General features: G+C 42.4%; 1 protein-coding gene across 1 annotated transcript; it reads left to right on the forward strand.

The window, feature by feature from the left end:
• The first annotated feature begins 18 nt into the window (after positions 1-18).
• Positions 19-19997, forward strand: LOC137073832 (uncharacterized). The gene is made up of 36 exons (XM_067442535.1): positions 19-110; positions 228-250; positions 337-358; positions 500-527; positions 1553-1637; positions 1736-1882; positions 2058-2266; positions 2502-2605; positions 2688-2800; positions 2898-3053; positions 3143-3351; positions 3910-3995; positions 4172-4299; positions 4416-4541; positions 4877-5067; positions 6090-6178; positions 6269-6402; positions 6492-6619; positions 7399-7516; positions 7591-7806; positions 7983-8153; positions 8620-8769; positions 9779-9828; positions 9909-10038; positions 10133-10215; positions 10296-10425; positions 11378-11568; positions 12736-12826; positions 12945-13077; positions 13234-13421; positions 13503-13658; positions 16378-16514; positions 16808-16956; positions 17224-17318; positions 17509-17746; positions 19576-19997. Exons 1-36 carry the CDS (start codon positions 35-37, stop codon positions 19659-19661), a joined length of 4566 nt encoding a protein of 1521 aa, XP_067298636.1. The 5' UTR covers positions 19-34; the 3' UTR covers positions 19662-19997.
• The last annotated feature ends 358 nt before the right edge of the window (positions 19998-20355 follow it).

Raw genomic sequence — 20355 nt, forward strand, 5'->3', positions numbered from 1 at the left:
TTTGTTTGCTAGTTTCCACCGCCTGGACCACCTGATGGTCAGCGTGCCGGTGAATCTGGAGACTGTGATTCTGAGGAGAAAATCGGCTCTGCTGCAGCAAGTCCCGCCAGGTAGGACACAATCACAATTTGATTTAAAGTCACCTGTATTGGACTCCCTGGTATGTGAGTGTGTTGGACAGAAACATGCTTAACACACACTCATCAGTGTATCTTTTTCTGTCTCAGGTTGTGTGAGCACCAGCGGACAGGTGAGTGTTGAACATGCTTTGGTTAGTTTTAAGCTGATGATTTAAGCTCATTTGATGCTCACATGAGTTTCTTCTGTCTCTCCCAGTGTGGCGTGACACAAGTGAACGGTTAGTATTCCTCTATGACTGCGTTGATACGGTTTCTGTCTGTAATCATGTGATATGTGAGATGACTCTCTCTCTCTCTCTCTCTCTCTCTCTCTCTCTCTCTCTCTCTCTCTCTCTCTCTCTCTCTCTCTCTTCTCTCAGAAACGGCAGTGTGCAGGAGTGTCAACAGGTAATAAAAAAAACTCCCAGAACCCTTCAGATGATTTTTCAACTCAAATAGTCTTACTTTTAGAATAATTGATTATCCCTATATAATCTCCCAAATAATATATTATCCAAAGAAGAAAATTAGCTGAATAATTGATAGCCCAAAGGAATAAAATTAGCAGATGAGTAGATTACCCCAAATAATATTAGCCGATTAATCGATAGCTTGAAGAACAAAATCAGCCGATTAATCGAAAGCCCAAATAAGAAAATCTTCAATAGCTTGAAGAACAAATCAGCTGATTAACCAATAGTTCAAAATAATAAAAGTGGCAGATTAATCAATTACCCCCCAAAAGAAAATTAGCTGATTAATCAATAGCCCAAAAATAATAAAATTAGCAGATGAATAGATTACCCCCAAAGAATATAAGCCGATTAATCGATAGCTTGAAGAACAAAATCAGCTGATTAATCAGTAGATCAAAATAATGAAATCAGCTGATTAATCAGTAGATCAAAATAATGAAATCAGCTGATTAATCAGTAGATCAAAATAATGAAATCAGCTGATTAATCAGTAGATCAAAATAATGAAATCAGCTGATTAATCGAAAGCCCAAAGAAGAAAATCTTCGATAGCTTAAAGAATAAAATCAGCCGATTATCAATTGCTCAGAGAAGTAAATCGCCTGATTAATCAATTATCCAAAGGAACAAAACTGTCAGTTATCCAATTACTCAACCGATTAATTGATTATCAAGATCGGATTAACCATCGCAGCTAACAAAAATATATTCAAAGAACATTTTGCTCTGAACATTCAAAACTTCCCATTCTTTATGTTTAAAAAAAGGTGGGGTATGTGGTTTTAACATTCCCTTTTAGCTGGGAAAGGAGGCGTACCTATCTCCTGATTGGTTGTTTGAGGGCTATCTGTGTTCTGATTGGCTGTTTTTGGAGTATCTGTGTTCTGATTGGCTGTATTTGGAGTATTTGAGTTGTAAATGGCCGTTCAGTCACACTCATCATGGTGTGTTTTTCAGCTCTGGTCTGTCGGTGTATCTCAGCTCGTCTCATGATGGCAGTCGGCTCTGTGAATTCAGCATCACACAGTTTGCTTGTGCAGAGGTAAACAAACACTCCCACATGCACAGACATGTGAACACACACACACACACACACACACTCGCTCTGTAAACACGTGTTTTGTGTTGTGTTGTGTTCAGCTGACAGCTCTGAGCACACAGGACCTGGTGACGGTGTTGTCATGCAGTCTCAATGGGAATGAAAACGCTTCAGAAGAGACGTGGAAGCTCTTCTTGCAGAAGGTCAACCCAGTTCTGGGACCTGCGCTCGACCTGCTCGCCACCACGGTACACACAAACACACACTCGTCTCTGCCCGTCACGCTCAGCTCACATTCAGTCCAATTCAGGCTACCTCGACAAGAATCCAGATCAATCTGAAACCCAGAGTATTCTCCATGTTTGGCAAAAGCAATAAATGAACACGAGCTAATGAAGGATGAACTCTGTCTGTCTCCATCAGAGTGTGAATAAGTCCCGCCTCTCAGGGCCATTCTTGAATGTGATTGGAGCGGTCACTCTGAGCTCCTTTAGCTCCACCCAGCTGAGAGATGATTCGTTCATCAGGCGTTGGTTTGGATCCAGGCTCAGCCCATTTTTACCGTACGCCTCCGAGAAGTTCCTGTCCTGTCTCTCCACCAGAGACTTCAGCTGTGACACCTTCAGGAGTGTGTGAGTTTACAACACACACACACACACACACACACACACACACACACACACACACACACACACACACACACACACACACGTTTTTTTGGGGGTGACATTCCATAAGCGTAATTGTTTTTATTCTGTACAAACCGTATTTTTCCCCCCTACACTGCCCCTACCCATCTCACACACACACACACACACACACGTGTTACATGTTGATGCAGTGCTAAGACTTCTGTCTCTTTCACAGTGTCCAGAGCTTCAATCAGAGTTTTGACATCATGTCCACTGATACTCAAGCTAACGTCTACATTGACTTCCTCAAAGTCTTCCTCTCTCAGAACACCACAGCAGGTTTGACTCTCTCAGAAACAGACAGATGAACACACAGGGTTTCTGGCTAACGCTCAGCGGTGACGTGTTGATCTGTGTTTAGGGTGTGTGGCCGTCTCTCAGAGCAGCCGTGATTGGCTGATCAGCAGCTTTGGACGTTTCTCTGTCCTCACCTCAGTGACCGAGCTGCAGACTCTCAACCCCAGCTTCAATGTGGTATGAACACACACACACACACACACACACACACACACCACAACAGACATTCAGCATGTACAGATGTTCACCTGTTTGTTTGTGTGTGTGTGTTCAGTTGGACACTCTGAGTCTGTTGAGTGTGAAGCAGTTAGTGGAGGTTTCCAGCACTCCTGGACTCCTGTCCAGTGCCGCTGACGTCAATAATGTCCTGCTCTACGTGCCGGATGCACAGTTCACGAGTTTCTACACATCTCTCTCTGCAGCGCTACAGGTGATGCCCACACACACACACACACACACACACACACACCCACACACACACACACAGTGTTCTGATTGGCTGTGGTCGGTGTGTGTCAGATACAGGAAGCCGCTCTCCCTCCTCCAGTGCGGGACACGTTTCTGCAGCAGGCATTTAATCGGGCCAATCTGACCACGATACCAGATGGTGATCTGCAGTTCTGGATCCTGAACATACTGCCTCCGCTCATAGTGAACATTACAGTCCAGCATGTGACAACTTACTTCAATGTCATCCTGCAGCGACCCTGTGCTATCAGCCAGCAGGCGTAAGACACACACAAACACACACACACACACTCACACACACACACACACACACACACACACACACACACACACACACACACACACACACACACACACACACACACACACACACACACACACACACACACACACACATGTAGTGTTTCCATGTTTTATGGGGACTTTCCATTGGCGTAATGGATTTTATACTGTACAAACCGTATTTTCTATCCCCCTACCCTGCCCCTGCCCCTAAACCTACCCATCACACACACACACACACACACACACACACACACACACACACACACACACACTGCCCCTAATCCTACCCATCACAGGAAACATTCTGCATTTTTACTTTCTCATAAAAACTCCTCCTGTGTGATTTATAAGCCTTTTGTAAAGTGGGGCCATGGGTAATGTCCTCATATTTCACCCTCTCCTGTAATACCTGTGCCATACCCATGGCATTATACACATTTGTGTCCTGATATTTTACAAAAACAAGCGCACACACACACACACACATATATACACACACACGTGAACACTCAAACTGCCGCTTGTTTCCACAGGGTGCAGCTGCTGAACTCATCCAGCTCCACCTTCCAGCCCTCAACACAAGATCAGATCTACCAGCAGATCCTCGGCTCCCTCACAGGTGTCCATCCATCCATCCATCCATCCATCCATCCATCCATCCATCCATCCATCCATCCATCCATCCATCCATCCATCCATCCATCCATCCATCCATCCATCCATCCATCCATCCATCCATCCATCCATCCATCCGTGTGTTTATCCCTCCACCCACTCATCCTTCTCTCTCCACAGGCTCCACCTCGCTGCGCTGTTACACCAACCAGAGCTTCTATGCCTACTTGACCTCATCCTTCATGAGTTTCCAGTTCCCGAATCTGAGCACCTTCCTTTCCCTGATGCCTCCTGCCCGTGTGCCAGAGGTCAGACCCGTCAGCCCGTCTCCATCTACCGATTATACCCAATGATAGAGTCCTTCAAGTGTTGAAGGTGTTTAAATCTAAGAAAAGCGCACCTTTAACTGTGTATCACCTCACAGCTGATGGAGTCTATGTCTCCTGTGGAGGTCAGCAGTCTCCTGAACCGGCCGAATGCTGTGGATGATCTTACCAAAATCTGCCAGCTCTTCTCAAACTACCCGAAGACGCCCCAGTACTTAAAGACGGTACGGGCCGTGCACTAATGTCTTGTCATCTGCTCGTCAGCGTATGATTTATTCTCTTTAATTGTGAACTGGCTGAGGCGACACTGCAGTCAAGTCAAGTCACAGTGTTAAACAGGACAATACTGCAACAAAATTAGATTTGGCTGTACAGCCGCTCTGGAGAAAATGGAGATGTTATCAGCTTATTATGAAAATAATAGAATGTACAATTCCTGATAATATAATAATAAATTACAAAATTCTGAATATTTAAGAGTCATGAATAGGATCAGAGTTATCGCACCGGAGACGGCTTTATACTGTAGTGAATTCTTCTGTGTGTCTGCATCCCGCAGGAGCCGCTGGGGTCCGTGGCTTTGGCCCACCAGGTGTTGTCCTGTGTCTGGCCTAATGTTCTGAAGTTGGAGGTCCAGTCTGAGGTGGAACTCTGGTTTGCTGGACTCAGTCGGTATCTACCACTGCTCACCTCACAGTTCATCAGCCCAGACGTCATGCAATATTCCTCCTGTCTCTCCTTCAAGAAGTTGTGAGTACAACCAGAGTAAAGAACTTGAAATGAATGTTGTATTACCATTACTGGATGCAGAGCCGGACAGTAACAGAGTATATTTACTTAAGTGCAATTTTGAGGGATCTGTACTTTACTCGAGTATCATTTTTGGGGAGTGCTCATGACTTTACTCAAGTACATTTGAGAGGCAAAATTTTTACTCTTTATTCCGCTACATTTCTATCCATAACCGTAAGTACCCGTTACTTCTAAAAAAAAAAAAAAAAAAAAAGGAAGGAAGGAAAAAAGAAAAATCTTGGAAACCCTCAATTTGTGCTTTCCCTCTGACACGTGATTGGATTGTGCAGGCGCCACTGATGGGGACGGCCTATCAGCAAACAGCTTCAGCATTCTGCCAAAGTCAACTCCATGCTCAGATTTAGATAAGAGACGAAACCATGGATGAAGACGCAGCATGTGCCGACCCATGATGTTTTTTAGTATGCGGTGTGTTTAACACAGTCAGGATCAAATGTGATCCATTAAAACTCTAGCAGAGGTTTGTCAGAGTGTTGCCATTGTGCTATTGCCTTGTGGGCAAGTGAGACATTTTAAATAAAGCAACATGGTAAGAAGACTTGATTTTATTTTCACTTATTTTTACATTCTCCAAGGTATTAACATTAACAAATGTAAGCACTGTGGCAGTCGTAATGCAATATTTAGAAAACATACTCTTGTACTCTTGATGCTCAAGTACTTTTACAAACAATTACTTCAGTACTTTTCCTTAAGTAGACATCTGACTGTAGTACTTTTTCTTGTACTTGAGTAAAATTTAGCAAGGGGTATCTGTATTTTTACTCATGTAATGAAGCTGTGTACTCTGTCCGCCTCTGACTGGAAGAATGTTTGTTCATAACGTTGAAAGAACTTTGCCAGAACGTTCCTTGTTAGCTGGGTTTGCTTTGCTGATCAAGGAAAGATCTCAGCGGATCTATTTCCCCCCTAAATAAATCAATCTGCTGATGACGGATTCCGTGTGTTTCTCTGTTTAGTGTTTCGGTGATGGCTAAATACAACTTCAGTGCTGCTGAGTTTTCTCAGAGTGATGTCTACGACACCATCCTGGTCTACCTGAACACCTGTGAGTTACTGTCTATAGATTGCTTGATTGGTTCTGCTGTCTAATGATAATGAGGATTTCTGGTGAGCCGTGTTTGTCATGTGTTTTCAGCTTCAGCCCCAGCTCTTAAATGTTATAACAACTCAAACCCTGATCTCAACTCCACCGCCTGGTTCGTAGACTACATCTCCATCTTCTTGAGCTTCATCACGCTGGACGACCTGCACCTCTTTGGCTCAGCTGAGGTGTGAAGACGCTTTGAAGAATCGAAGTGATAACTTTGACCACATTTACTCATGTCGTTCCAAACCTGTTTGACTGTTTTCTTTTGTAGGCCTTGAAGCCGTTTACGGTGAACCTGGAGAACCTGCAGCTCTTCAGTCAGATCAACGTTTCTTCAGATGTTGTGGAGCTCTACGTGACTCTGCTGTTCGAGAAGGATCCAAACTTCAACGCCTACTAGTGAGAAACACCAACAATGACCATCTCACTAAACTACACCCTTAAAAATAAAGGCTCCTAAAGGGGGTTTTCATAGCAATGCCTCAAAGAAGGTTTTATGGATCAGTTCTTGAAAGAACATGTTTGTGTGAAGAACAAATCTAAATAACAGTTTGTGCACTGGAAAGATTCCATGGATTTTAAAGTTTCTTCATAGAAACATCAATGGCCAGCAAGCAATTTTGCATTTAAAAGACTTCTAATAGCCGTCCAAGCACAGCCCTGACGTCTAGGCTAAAACAAGGCCAAATTTGGGCTGTCAGTGAAAATGTAATAGACGTCTAACCACAGCCCAAGCGTAGATATCTAGAACATGAAAATGTCAAAAAGATGAAACCTTACACCTTGTAATCACTGTTGACTTACATAATGGCATATCATACATCTTGCAAGTTATTTCGGCAAGAACGAAACGACCAAATTCCAGGTTATTTTGGCTAGAAGTGGATTACTCATATATTGGGACTACATCAGGTCTGTAGTTATCCGAGACAGTGAAATGATGGCTATTGCTTGCTGGGTGCTCGTAATAAACCTTCATTTTTAGGAGTGTATCATTTGAAAATGCCCCTGCTGAAAAGATTGCTCTGTTTAAAGGTTTTGGCCACTTAGACCAGCTTAGACCAGTGAAGTCTGATTGAAGCTGTTGTTTCAGCAGAACTGTGACACAGTATTTTGAAGCTGCATTGTTTGTGAAAGACGTCCTGATGAGCTTTAACGTGATGTTTGTGTTTTTATAGTGTGCCTGTGAAGTTCTACTGCTTGGTTCCTGCGAGCTCCTTCCTTCAGTTAAGTGTGGAGCAGTTGAAGAACATCTCTTCCACTGTCCATCAGATGTGCACCGACATCCCACCCGACGTATGTACAAGAGTATATGTGTGTGTGTGTGTAAACAGAAATAAGCTTGTGTGTTAATGCATGTGTTTGCACAGGTGTCAGCGGCTCTATCGAGCAATTTGGATGTTCTGACGTTGGACACCATCCAGGCTCTGGGTCCGTCATGCACAGGTTTGAGCACGGCTCAGATCAGCGGTGCCGGAGGGAGTGTGTTGCTCAAAGCGCTGGATGTGTTCAGACTCGTGCTGGGCTGGAACCTCGATCAGGCCATGATGATCATACAAACCCTGCTGTCGTCTGGACTTTACCAGGTACAAACCACCACTGACACTTCAAAGCTGGTGCTGAATCATACGCTTACGGCTTTGAGGAAGCTCCTGAATCGATCAGTGTTGTGAACAAATCATTGAATCAGAGACTCACTCATACAGAAAGGATGACGGCTGTGTAAGTAAAGATGTACTAACACACATCTTTGTCTCTGTAGATTAATAGTGCGGAGAATCTACAGGGATTGGGTTCGCTGATCGTTGGTGTTCAAACATCAATCATTAACTCAATCTCAGGAGCTGACTTGCTTCTGGCAGTGAAATCCCAAGGGTTCTTGGAGCATGTCATCGACGCGCCTATTATTGTCCAACAGACCATCGTCAGCCAGGTAACTAACACACACACACACGCACGCACGCACGCACACACACGCACACACACCCAAATGTCTGGTTCACTAACTTTGTGGGGACTCTCCATAGACGTAATGGTTTTTATATCGTACAAACTGTACATTCTATCCCCCTACACTGCCCCTACCCCTAAACACACACACACACACACACACACACACACACACACACACACACACACACACACACACACACACACACTATTCCTTAACCTACCCATCACAGGAAACATTCTACAATTTTACTTTCTCAAAAAAAAAATCTCAATTTCATCCTGTATGATTTATAAGCCTTTTGAAAAGTGGGGACCACAGTCTAGGTGAACTCAGGTTTTACTATCCTAATATAAACAAGGGCACACACATACATACATACACACACACACACACACACACACACGCAAGTACGTCTCAGGTGACGTCTCTTTCCGTCTCTCTTTAGATCATCACTCTGAACAGCTCATCTGATGGAGTCATCACAAACGTCCCTGACCCGATGGCGACGGAGATCCCACGCAACCTCCTGCTGGGTGTGTCGTCCTCCTCCGAGGTGGTGCAGAAGGTCAATCAGAAGAAATGGAAACACGAGCAGGTACATCAGACTTCCACATCAATGATGCTGAGAAATCACTCTCAGAAGATCAAGCTCTATAGGGTGCTTCATAACCTTTAATGACTTCCTATCAAGGGTTCCGTTCATGGATTTAGTTGTAAAAAAATTTTTTTCTAAATTACATTTTATGAAGTAAACACTTCATATCCCATTAAACATGAAAGTATTACACAATAATTTAAAGAGGACCTATTATACCCTTTTTCAAAGCCAAAGTTTTTTACATGTTATTTTTAGGCTCTAATCGAACAGGTTTAAATGCTTTAATGTTCAAAAACACATTACTTTTTCCGTATTGGTCATGACAAATATTGAAAAAGTAATGTTTTCATTTCAAGGGTGCTTTCATTCTCCTATGTGTGTGTGCATTTTGGGATATTGCATAAAAAATGCATAATGGAAATGCCAAGATATTCAAAAATTCAACAAATGCACTCATATGTGCTCAATTAAGTCAGATTAAGTTATTATCTGATAAGAAAACATGCATATAAACTATGATGGAAACACTTTTATCAAATAATTTCCTTGATGTGCATCAAAAAATTTGAAGACCGAAGAAGACCGATATTGAGAATCAGAAATAATGTTGTGCTTGTTTTGAAATGCCTGAGCAAAGACTGCTGCCAAAGTAGTTCGGTATACATAAACTTAATTTAATTTAATTAACTTAGTATAATTAATGAACTTCTAGAACTGTCTTACACGACTATGTTCCCAAAAACTCAACCAGGCCCCACCCCATTATGCTGCCCATTAATTATTATAATGAGGAATATTGTGACATGTTGGTTCTCAGAAGACTACAATGACGGCGTTTCAGGAGTTCAGAAACACTGACACTGATGTAGGGAAGAGCTGGAGCTTTTCATGATAAGCAACATTTCCATCCGTTTTATATAGAACCCCAGTTGAACTTTTTTTTAACGAGTGCATGTTTTTTCTGTTAGGAACGTAAATGACATGGTTATAATCCTTTTTCTCTCAGGCTGTTTTGCTCTTTGAAACGGTCGCCACAGAGTTCAGCGACCCAGACACGTGAGTGAAGAGTCATTATTATTATTCGTCAGGCTGAATGCTGAGGTTTTAGTTTTGACCATATGTTGGTGTTTGTGTAGCATGTCTTTCCAGGTACTGCAGGGTTTCACCTGTTCACGAATCCAGAGCTTCAACACCAGTAAAACCATGAGTCTGATCCGCGGCTGCCGGCGACGAGCCAACCAGACGCTCGTCCTGCAGGAGTCACAGGTGAACACAGCTGCTCTGGTCGACCTCAAACCCTTTAGCTTTGTTATTTGATCACAATAGCTGATGTGTTGACTTGTGTGTGATTGTCCTTCAGCTGACCTGCATATACTACTACATCAAGAGCGCTGACCTGAATGCCTTCTCTCAGTATCCTGCCGAAGTGCTCATCTACTACAAGTACGTCAGAAAGATTATTGGTGCTCATGGAGGAGTTCATGAAGACTGGCTTATCACACAGTTGTTTGTTTGTCTTGCAGTTACTCTATGATTGACAGATCGCTGTGCCGCTCGTATTTCTCGTATCTGGGAACGGCTAACTTCTCCGTGCTGTCCAGCTCTCTGTCCTTCAAGAAGCAAAACCTGTTCAACAGTGCCAGGGAGTGTCTGGTGAGCACAAACACAAATCATGTCACACAGATCAGTCTAAAAATGTTCAGGCCTAAATGTAAGATTTATTGGAATAGCATGTAAAATGTCCTTCACTTTGTATCACACAATTTTATCAAACAAATTATCCGGATCAGGCATACCATTATGACAGGTGAAGTGAATAACACTGATCTCTTCATCACGGCAGCAAGTGAACATTTCGTCCTCAGAGTTGATGTGTGTGAAGCAGGAGAAATGGGCAAGCGTAAGGATTTGAGCGAGTTTGGCCAGATTGTGACGGCTAGACGACTGGGTCAGAGCATCTCCAGAACTGCAGCTCTTGTGGGCTGTTCCCGGTCTGCAGTGGTCAGTATCTATCAAAAGTGCTCCAAGGAAGGACCAGTGGAGAACCGGCCACAGGGTCATGGGCGGCCAAGGCTCATTGATGCACGTGGGGAGCGAAGGCTGGCCCATGGGGTCCGATCAAACAGACGAGCTACTGGAGCTCAAACTGCTCCAGAAGTTAATGCTGGTTCTGATAGAAAGCTGTCAGAATACACAGAGCAGCTCAGTTTGAGGCGTATGGACCAGTCAGGGTGACCTCTGACCCCTGACCCCGCCGAAAGCACCAACAGTGGCACGTGAGCATCAGAACTGGACCACGGAGCAATGGAAGAAGGTGGCCTGGTCTGAGGAATCACGTGTTCTTCTACATCACGTGGATGGCCGGGTGTGTGCACTATGGGAAGAAGGCCAACACAATATTAGGTCATAATGTTATGCCTGATCAGTGTATATGCAATGCATATTTGTCAATCATACATAAATTCCATTCGCTTATAAATCTGTTAATTGTGAAAACAAGAAAACGTATTGAGTTAAAAAGGATCAGCATGGTTCAGATATGACTAGCTGTGGGACAATATCAATAAGGTTGCATTAGTGAACATGAAGCCATCTGGTCTTTCAGGGAATCTCCGGGTTCAGCATCACTCAGGCGCAGCTGGATGTTCTGGGCGGCATGTGCTGCTTCCTGAGCGCAGACTACATCCAGAACTCGGACCCCTACGTGCTGGAGAAGCTCAAACAGTGCCCGGATTTATCGGCTCAGCAGATCTCTGCGATCGAGAGTGTCCTACTGAGAGGAAACACGATCTACGGGTAAAAACTCAACTCTCGCTCGCGACTGAAGCCCGCTCACACCGAGGATGATTACTAGACTTATAAAGATATAGTTTTAAAAATCAACCTGAATGAAAAAGAATAGTGATGTCCACACCAAACCTATAGTACTGGGTAACTATAGTAAAGCCAATCAGAATGCATCCTGCTCTTTAAAGCGTTAGTTCAGCAAGAAATGTAAACTCTTGTGATGAATTCCTCCTGTGGTTGGCCAGCCGTCAGACCTCCGCTCATCTTCACACACAGATGAAGATATTAGTGTTGAAATCCGATGGCTCAGAAAGGCCTTCATTGACACCAATGTCATTTCCTCTCTCAAGACCCATAAAGGCACTAAAGACGTCGTTACAAAGCCCATCTCACTACAGCGGCTCTACAATCATTGATGAAGAGGCCAGAAGAGAGTTAGTGCGCAAAAAACACTAAATAACGACTTATATAGCGATTTCAGAACAAAGATTCGAACCGTTATGAGTCAGTGAATCGATTCATTATTCGAACCGTTATGAGTCAGTGAATCAATTCATTATTCGAACCGTTAGGAGTCAGTGAATCGATTCATTATTCGAACCGTTATGAGTTAGTGAATCGATTCATTATTCGAACTGTTATGAGTCAGTAAATCGATTCATTATTCGAACCGTTAGTTGTCAGTGAATCGATTCATGATTCGGATCGCGAGTCAAACTGCTGAAATCACGAGACTTTGGCGATCCGAATCACGAATTGATTCACTGACGGTTCCAAGCTTTGTTCTGAAATCGGCCATCACTATATAAGTCGTTATTTCGTTTTTTTGCGAACAAAAACTCTATTCTGGCCTCTTCATAAATGATTGTAGAGCCGCTGTAGTGTGAAGATGAGCGGAGATCTGACTGCTGGCCAACCACAGGAGGAATTAATCACACAACTCACATTACTGGCTGAACTAACGCTTTAAGAGCACAAGCATTTAATGCAACAGGCGACAAAACTTATGATTCAACTTTTGACTCTCGATATCATGTGCAGGTGTGGATGCTGCTAAAAGTTATTGTTATTATTACAGTTGACATCACAGTTATGGTTCTTAGTGTGAATGGACCTTAAAGAAACACATATCAGACCCTTCTGCTGTCATTAAATGCTGTTCGATTGTCCTCTCAGATCTTCAAACAGCTGGAACAGAATAACTCTGGACAAGCTGGAGACCCTGCCGCTGTATCTCACCGCCAACATATGGAGCAAATTCCCACAGGTACAATACGAGCGCATCCGAGAGAAACCTGCGGCTGTTTGTGTGCTTCACTGACACTCTGTCTCTCTCTCTCTCTCTCTCTCTCTCTCTCTCTCTCTCTCTCTCTCTCTCTCATCAGGACACCAAGCAGAAGTTTCTGAAGACTTTTATCCGTGACCTGAGGAAGAAGGAAAAGGCTTCGGAGAAGATGATCCTCAATATGATGAACGAGGTCAACAAAGTCTCAAGAGTCAAAATCAAGAGAGCCGCTGGTGAGAAATACCACAAAACCATTATACACCAGTTCATGCTAAGCAGAATAAAACAACACAGCACAACCCTGACCCAGCCTTACTATAATCACACTACATTATGAGCTGAGCTGTGTAATGTTTCTGAAGCTGCATTGGTTCTCTCGTCTCCTGCAGAAACAGCATGCACTTCTGGAGTAATAGAGCAGGTTCAGGTTTACAGCGACATGTTTCCGTTTGCCTACGACTTGACACAGTTTAACGCCTGTTTGAGTCTCCAAACGCTGAAGGACAACCTGGAGGCCATCACTGACAGAGTTTACGACAGGAGCTACCAGAGGATCGTACTGGACAAGCTCAACCAGGTAACGACACACACCTGCTGTAACTGCGCTGTCAATCACAGGGTTGCCATAGAGACGGCATGTGTTTCCCGCCCCTCACAGGCCTATCCTGGTGGACTGTCTGATGGGGTGCTGCAGGTTTTAGGCCCCGCCTCCCGCGTGGCCACACCCGATGATGTCAGAAAGTGGAACGTGACGAAGATCGACACGCTTTCGTCTCTGATGAACTCGCGCAACGGAGACTGGGACCCGGAGATGGTACTGTGTGTGTGTGTGTGTGTGTGTGTGTGTGTGTGTGTGTGTGTGTGTGTGTGTGTGTGTGTGTGTGTGTGTGTGTGTGTGTGTGTGTGTGTGTGTGTATGTGTGTGTGAGAGGGAGGGAGTGAGAGAGAGAGAGAGAGAGAGAGAGAGAGAGAGAGAGAGAGAGAGAGAGAGAGAGAGAGAGAGAGAGAGAGAGAGAGAGAGAGAGGGAGGGAGAGAGGGAGAGAGGGAGGGAGGGAGGGAGGGAGAGAGAGAGAGAGAGAGAGAGAGAGAGAGAGAGAGAGAGAGAGAGAGAGAGAGAGGGAGGGAGAGAGGGAGAGAGGGAGAGAGGGAGGGAGGGAGGGAGGGAGAGAGAGAGAGGGAGAGAGAGAGAGAGAGAGAGAGAGAGAGAGAGAGAGAGAGAGAGAGAGAGAGAGAGAGAGAGGGAGGGAGAGAGGGAGAGAGGGAGGGAGGGAGGGAGGGAGGGAGAGAGAGAGAGAGAGAGAGAGAGAGAGAGAGAGAGAGAGAGAGGGAGGGAGAGAGGGAGGGAGAGAGAAAACCATCCCAGCTTATGAAAATATGCTCTAAAAACGTTTTGAGTTATTAATTAAAACATTATGAAAGTTTTACTTTAAACATTTTCTGTACTTTCTAAAAACATTGAGTAACATAAACAGACAAACCATGGAAGTCTAATGTCACCCTGATCCCCGAGAGAGAAACGATGAATTCAGATCTCAGTTCGTCAGTTCAGTTCTGGCATATCGTCAAACAGGACGGTTAAAAACACAATTAATAAATAATAAATAAAAAACCTTATTACCATTACTGGAAGAGAGTTTGATCATAACGTGTGGAGAATCTTGCAGGCACATTCTGAGAACATTCCCTGTTAGTTGGAGTGAACATTTGCAGAATAATTATATTAATAATAACAATAAATATAGCTGCAGTTATCAGAGCCAACCTCATAAGGAAACAATCTGAAATCCAAGCATAGCTGAAAAATGGCAACAATAGGTGAAGACTCTTTTAGGTAAAAATCACAAATACAATCATAGTAGTTAGCATTTTTGGAAATGTCATTACAACTTTGTCAAAAAATGTCCCGATAATGCATACCAAGTTGCGAATGCAAGTGTGTTTTTAAAATACAGCATTTTAGGACAAAATTCAAAATGGCTGACGGCAATAATAATCAATTATTCGACATTCGACTCAATCAATCAACTTTATTTATATAGTGCTTTTACAATCACGATTGTGTCAGAGCAGCTTCACAGTGTTAAACAGGATAATATTGCGACAAAATTAGATTTGGCTGTACAGTCGTACTGGAGTAAACAGTGATGTTATCAGCTTATTTTAATTTATCATAGAGAGACAATGTTGGCAGATCAGTATTATAGTTTATAGAATTAAATAAGACCTAATTCATACATTTTATTTGTATAATAAGTTGAATAACTTTAATCATATTTTTAGTGTCCCCAACTGAGCAAGCCAAGCCAAAGGCGACAGACATATATAGCTTTTGACTCACAATACACTGAGTCAAAAGCTATACAGTAAGAACTTGTTTCATATCTTCAGAGCAGAGGTGGTGTTGTGCTGAGACGCAGCATGTAAACGCAGCTCATGCTTGGGACGACATGCACCAGGTCTGCTCTGAACACGATAAAGTGTTGCGGAGATACAGATTATTCACATTCACGGGTTTATCAAAAAGCTTTAGATAACTTTTCACCAGCACGGTCTGAAGATGATCTGCTTAAAATTAATATTGGACAAACCATCTAGGAGTTCTTTGTTTTGTTTGTTTTGGTGGGAATGTTTCATGATGGAAATTCGGCTCGAGTCGAGTGTAAAAGGATGTGTTCAGCCTAAAGATATGAGCAGAAGTGTAAGAGAAGCTTTGGACAGGTGGTGGCACTAGAGGGATTGAGTTAGAGTGACCTCTATCAGTGTGCCAGATCTTACCATATGGTTCTGTGGGCCATGCAGATTAAATAGGCGACATGCGGGGCTTGGCCACTAATAATACTGGAACTGTTTTGTATTATACTTCCTTTTTTCTAAAGTACTTTTTTTTTAAAGTACTCATTTATTTTGTAATCTTTGTGTCCAGCTTTCAACATCATAAAATGCAACAGCAGCACTTTATAGCTGTGTCCTGTAAGTTAATGTATTAGCTTTATCTAGCAACGAGCAGTACATTAGTTACAGAATTAACAAGCTAACAGCAAACGTTCTCACAGCGATGTCTAAAGGGAGGGAGTGTTATGCAAATGTTAAGATCAAATGTTCTTAGATGTTCTCATTTATAGAGCGTTCTTATAACATTAATCATATTTGATATTTGTTCTCTTGATGTTGACAAAAAGTGTTCTTAGAACAATGTGATGGTTTTGATATATATTTGCTGAATGCTAACGTTAACTCTCTTAGAGTAAATGTTAATAAATATCCGAAGAATATTATACTGTGAGTAAAAATAAGGTAAGGACAATGTTTTACTCACATTAATGCAAGCTTTAATCGCAACAAGAAAACAGGACTTTACACTTTATGAACATTGGAGTGGAAACATTGGATTATGGCAAATACATTTGGAAGAATTGGGCTGTGCATGCACATTTAATTTACCCCATGCTCACTGTATGCACACACTAGTGTTCATTTAAAAACCGACGCATACTTTGGGCGGAAGTGTTCTGATGTGTGTGTGTCTCTCTCAGGTCCAGCTGCTGGTCAGTAAGTATCTCAGTGTGAGTGGAAACACTCTCGGCACTAACGAGCTGAACGCGCTGGGAGGAACGAACCTCTGTGTGCTGACCGCGAGTGTGCTGAACAACATTACGGCCAACAGCGTGGAGTGAGTACACACACACACACACACACACACACACACACACACACACACAACTTTATCTTCCAACATTCTAACTCTCTAACCACTCTCATTCTTGCATATTAAAACATTATTCAGTCGGGTTTTTTTTTCTTTCAAAATGAAAATACATTTTGGACGAATGTTGGTGAAACCTGTACACTTAAGTGTGTGTGTGTGTGTGTGTGTGTGTGTGTGTGTGTGTGTGTGTGTGTGTGTGTGTGTGTGTGTGTGTGTGTGTGTGTGTGTGTGTGTGTGTGTGTGTGTGTGTGTTTCAGGCGAGCTTCTGCTCTCTCTTTGACCAACTGCAACTCAGAGAAGAAGTCGATTCTGTTCGGTATCGCTCTGAACGCATTTGGCGCAACAAAAACCCGCAATACAAACACCGTCAGCATCCCGACATACCAGCTGCTACAGACATACCTCGGTAACAACACACACACACACACACACACACACACACACACACACACACACACACACACACACACACACACACACATTTTTACTTTCTCATAAAAACTCCTCCTGTGTGATTTATAAGCCTTTTGTAAAGTGGGGACATGGGTAATGTCCTCATATTTCACCCTCTCCTGTAATACCTGTGTCATACCCATGGCATTATACACATTTGTGTCCTCATATGTCTCACACACACACACACACTTCTGCAGTAAGTTGTGTTTGTGTGCAGGCGGTGCCGATGCGTTGTTTATTCGTAGGCTTGTGAACTCCGGTGTGAATATGGACGTGCCGACCTTCATCAGTCTGAAGCAGAGCGTCATCAACGTGAGTCTCGCATCATTTAACATGTTAGTTTTAAATAAGATGTAAAATCCTCAACAGAACAGTGGGAATCCCTGGTGTAAATGCACAGGAAACATTTACATAAATTCACTTCAGATTTGCACATTAGAGAACCTGAACCCACTCAGTTTCTGCGGCGTTGATGAATAATGAGTGGTGTGTGTTTGAGCAGGTGCTGAATGTGATGGACGTGAAGAGTTTGCTGGGGGTGAATACAGGCGATCTGAAGACGTATGAAAGCACAGCACAGGTGCAGGAGTGGATCAGGCTTCAGCTGCAGTCAGACCTCGATTTACTGCAGATCGGCCTGACGGGCGGCGTTAACTCCACCACAGCCACCACCGCAAACACCGCCAACTCCACCACAGCAAACACCAGCCCCACTAAAGCCCCGTCAGCCGCCACCACAGGTAACACACACACACACACACACACACACACACACACACACACACACACACACACACACACACACACACACACACACACACACACACACACACACACACACACAAACACACACACACACACACACACACACACACACACTAAACGCTTCTGGAGAAATGCTTTGGAACATAAGTTTGTTTTGACAGTCAGCAGATTATTGCTCAATTAAATCAAAAAGTTAAAGTATAAAAGTAATGGAAGTTTAGATTTACTGCAAATCAAATATACTGTACTAGATTTTTAATATTTAATATGTTCAATGTTTCAAAATAATTTGTACTCGAGTTACTATCAAATCAAAGCCATATGTCTAATCAATTTGTGTTCCAAATTTAAAGTTGATATCACAAAACTTGAAGTTTAGGATTTGGTTTAGGCGCTGTACCACAAACAGCCACCGGGTATCGTTGATTATTACATAGATTTTTTATGCAATCTCCTGTATCAAATGTATAAATTTGTGTCTAAATATCACAAAACAGTTGGCAGATATAGAACCGTGAGACTCAGAAAGTTCTGACGATATGTGTTTTGTCAAGATTAGAAAAGGTTTTTATTATAAAGTAGTTAAATGTCGAAAGATGAAACATGACGACGCCCACTAGGAGAGGAGCCCGCTAGAACAATTTAGAGCACTGTTTCCATGGTAACGCAAGGTCCGGTTTCAAAGCGTTTTCACAGGATGAATCTCGAGTTCATCAGCTTTCCAATGATATATAGTTTGTCGGCATTAGATTCTGGCATGCCATTGGTCTGCTGGTCATCCAATCACATGAATTTGTAGTGTGGAGAACAGAATATCAAAACATAAAAACTGTTTAATGTACGATTTTCAACATATAAAGCCACTGCTCGATAAAACGGACACCGAGTGCTGTTTAATCCCGATGTTGAAATCCACATGAACTAATCCTAGGATTGTCCTGATCCAGTCTGATGCATCACGAGTTTATTAATCTTTTGGAAACGTGGTCATTTTCAGCTCAGTTTGACCCAGTTCAGATTCAGTTTCAAACACTAAAAAAAACCTTTAAAAAAAGTATTCTAGCTGTTTGCTCAGTTTGTTTAAATAAAATAAGCTGAAGCAACACTTTACTAATTTAATTTAATTTAACGTAATAGAATGGAGCAAAATGGAAATTAAGTAAAAAACGAAAAATGTGTTAAATTGGGACTACGTTAATCATTTATGTTGCGCTGACTGACCTGGGCAGGGCATTTATAGTTCCCAGCATGCTTTGCACAGGGATGGATCCGGAGAGTAAATGTAGAAATGTAATGTGTTTTTAGTGAAGGGAAAGACCTGTTAATGTTCGCTGTTATATTTGTCCTTTAAAAGTTGAGTTATGTTGTGTTGATGGTTTGCGGTTAGCGTTATGGTGAAGTGTTGACCCTGTGGTTAGTGTGTGCTGTTCAGTGAGCCGTAGCTGTGCCAATGCCAGCGATGAGAAATGCTTCACTTCATCAACTCTCACATGTTAAAATTACCACGTGATCGAGTGTTGACTAATCGTTTTTATTGAAATAAAGAAAATAAATTAATGTGACAGTTCCAGTAGACTACATATGGTCATCAGTTCTACCCCGCTCTATTCTACTTTATCTAGTTGGCATTACATTATTTTTTTATTATTATTTTTGACGAAATTATTTTAAGTTAATACAACTAGATTACATACTTCAATTTCGTGGAAAAGTTTTCCTTAATTTAATTAAGTTCATTCAACAGTTTATTTATTTATTCTAGTGCACATAATAACTCCGCATCTCAATATGTGTGTGTCTGCAGCTGCTGGATCCAGAGTTTGGTCACCTGTCGCTCTGCAGCTGCTCCTATTGGCTGTTACCATGACCACACTGCAGCTGCTGCACTGATGACATCACATCTGATTGGCCTCTCTCTCTCTCTCTCTCTCTCTCTCTCTCTCTCTCTCTCTCTCTCTCTCTCTCTCTCTCTCTCTCTCTCTCTAGTATTTAAAATAGTTTATGCACTTTCACGTGAAATTATCATAATTATTGTCACTGTTAAATCGCAAATGCATTAGTTAAAATAACCAGAAAAGGCCTCAGGATTTCGGTTTGCATATGTGTGATGGAGAACCATGAACCCCTCTCAGATTACTCTACATGACCTGAAACTGTAAAAATTTAAACACTTTGTATGGATAAACACATATGATTTATGACTGTCGTCTTGGTAATCATTTTCACACATTTCCTTCAATGTTAAATAAAAAATAATTATATTTTTATTCATTGGACGATTTTTGATTAAATTCTGCAAACCGTTTTCTTCACATTGTTGAGTAGATAAAATAATGTACAGGACTTTAAGAAATATGTGACTTCTAATATGTTATCTTCTTTGTGTACGCTAGAATCGATGCCAATGTTCATATTTATAAAAATATTGTAGTTTTTTTTTTCATGGAAACGTTGTTAGCACCACATCAGGGTCTGAGAAGACGTACACACTTTTCAAAGGATTTGGACATTGACTGGTGCTCTTATATGTTAATGACTCTAATTAGGTGGCATTTAAAAGGGATAGATCTGAAATTATTCAGCA

Source organism: Pseudorasbora parva, chromosome 4, assembly GCF_024679245.1.
Source record: "Pseudorasbora parva isolate DD20220531a chromosome 4, ASM2467924v1, whole genome shotgun sequence".
Taxonomy (NCBI): Eukaryota; Metazoa; Chordata; class Actinopteri; order Cypriniformes; family Gobionidae; genus Pseudorasbora; species Pseudorasbora parva.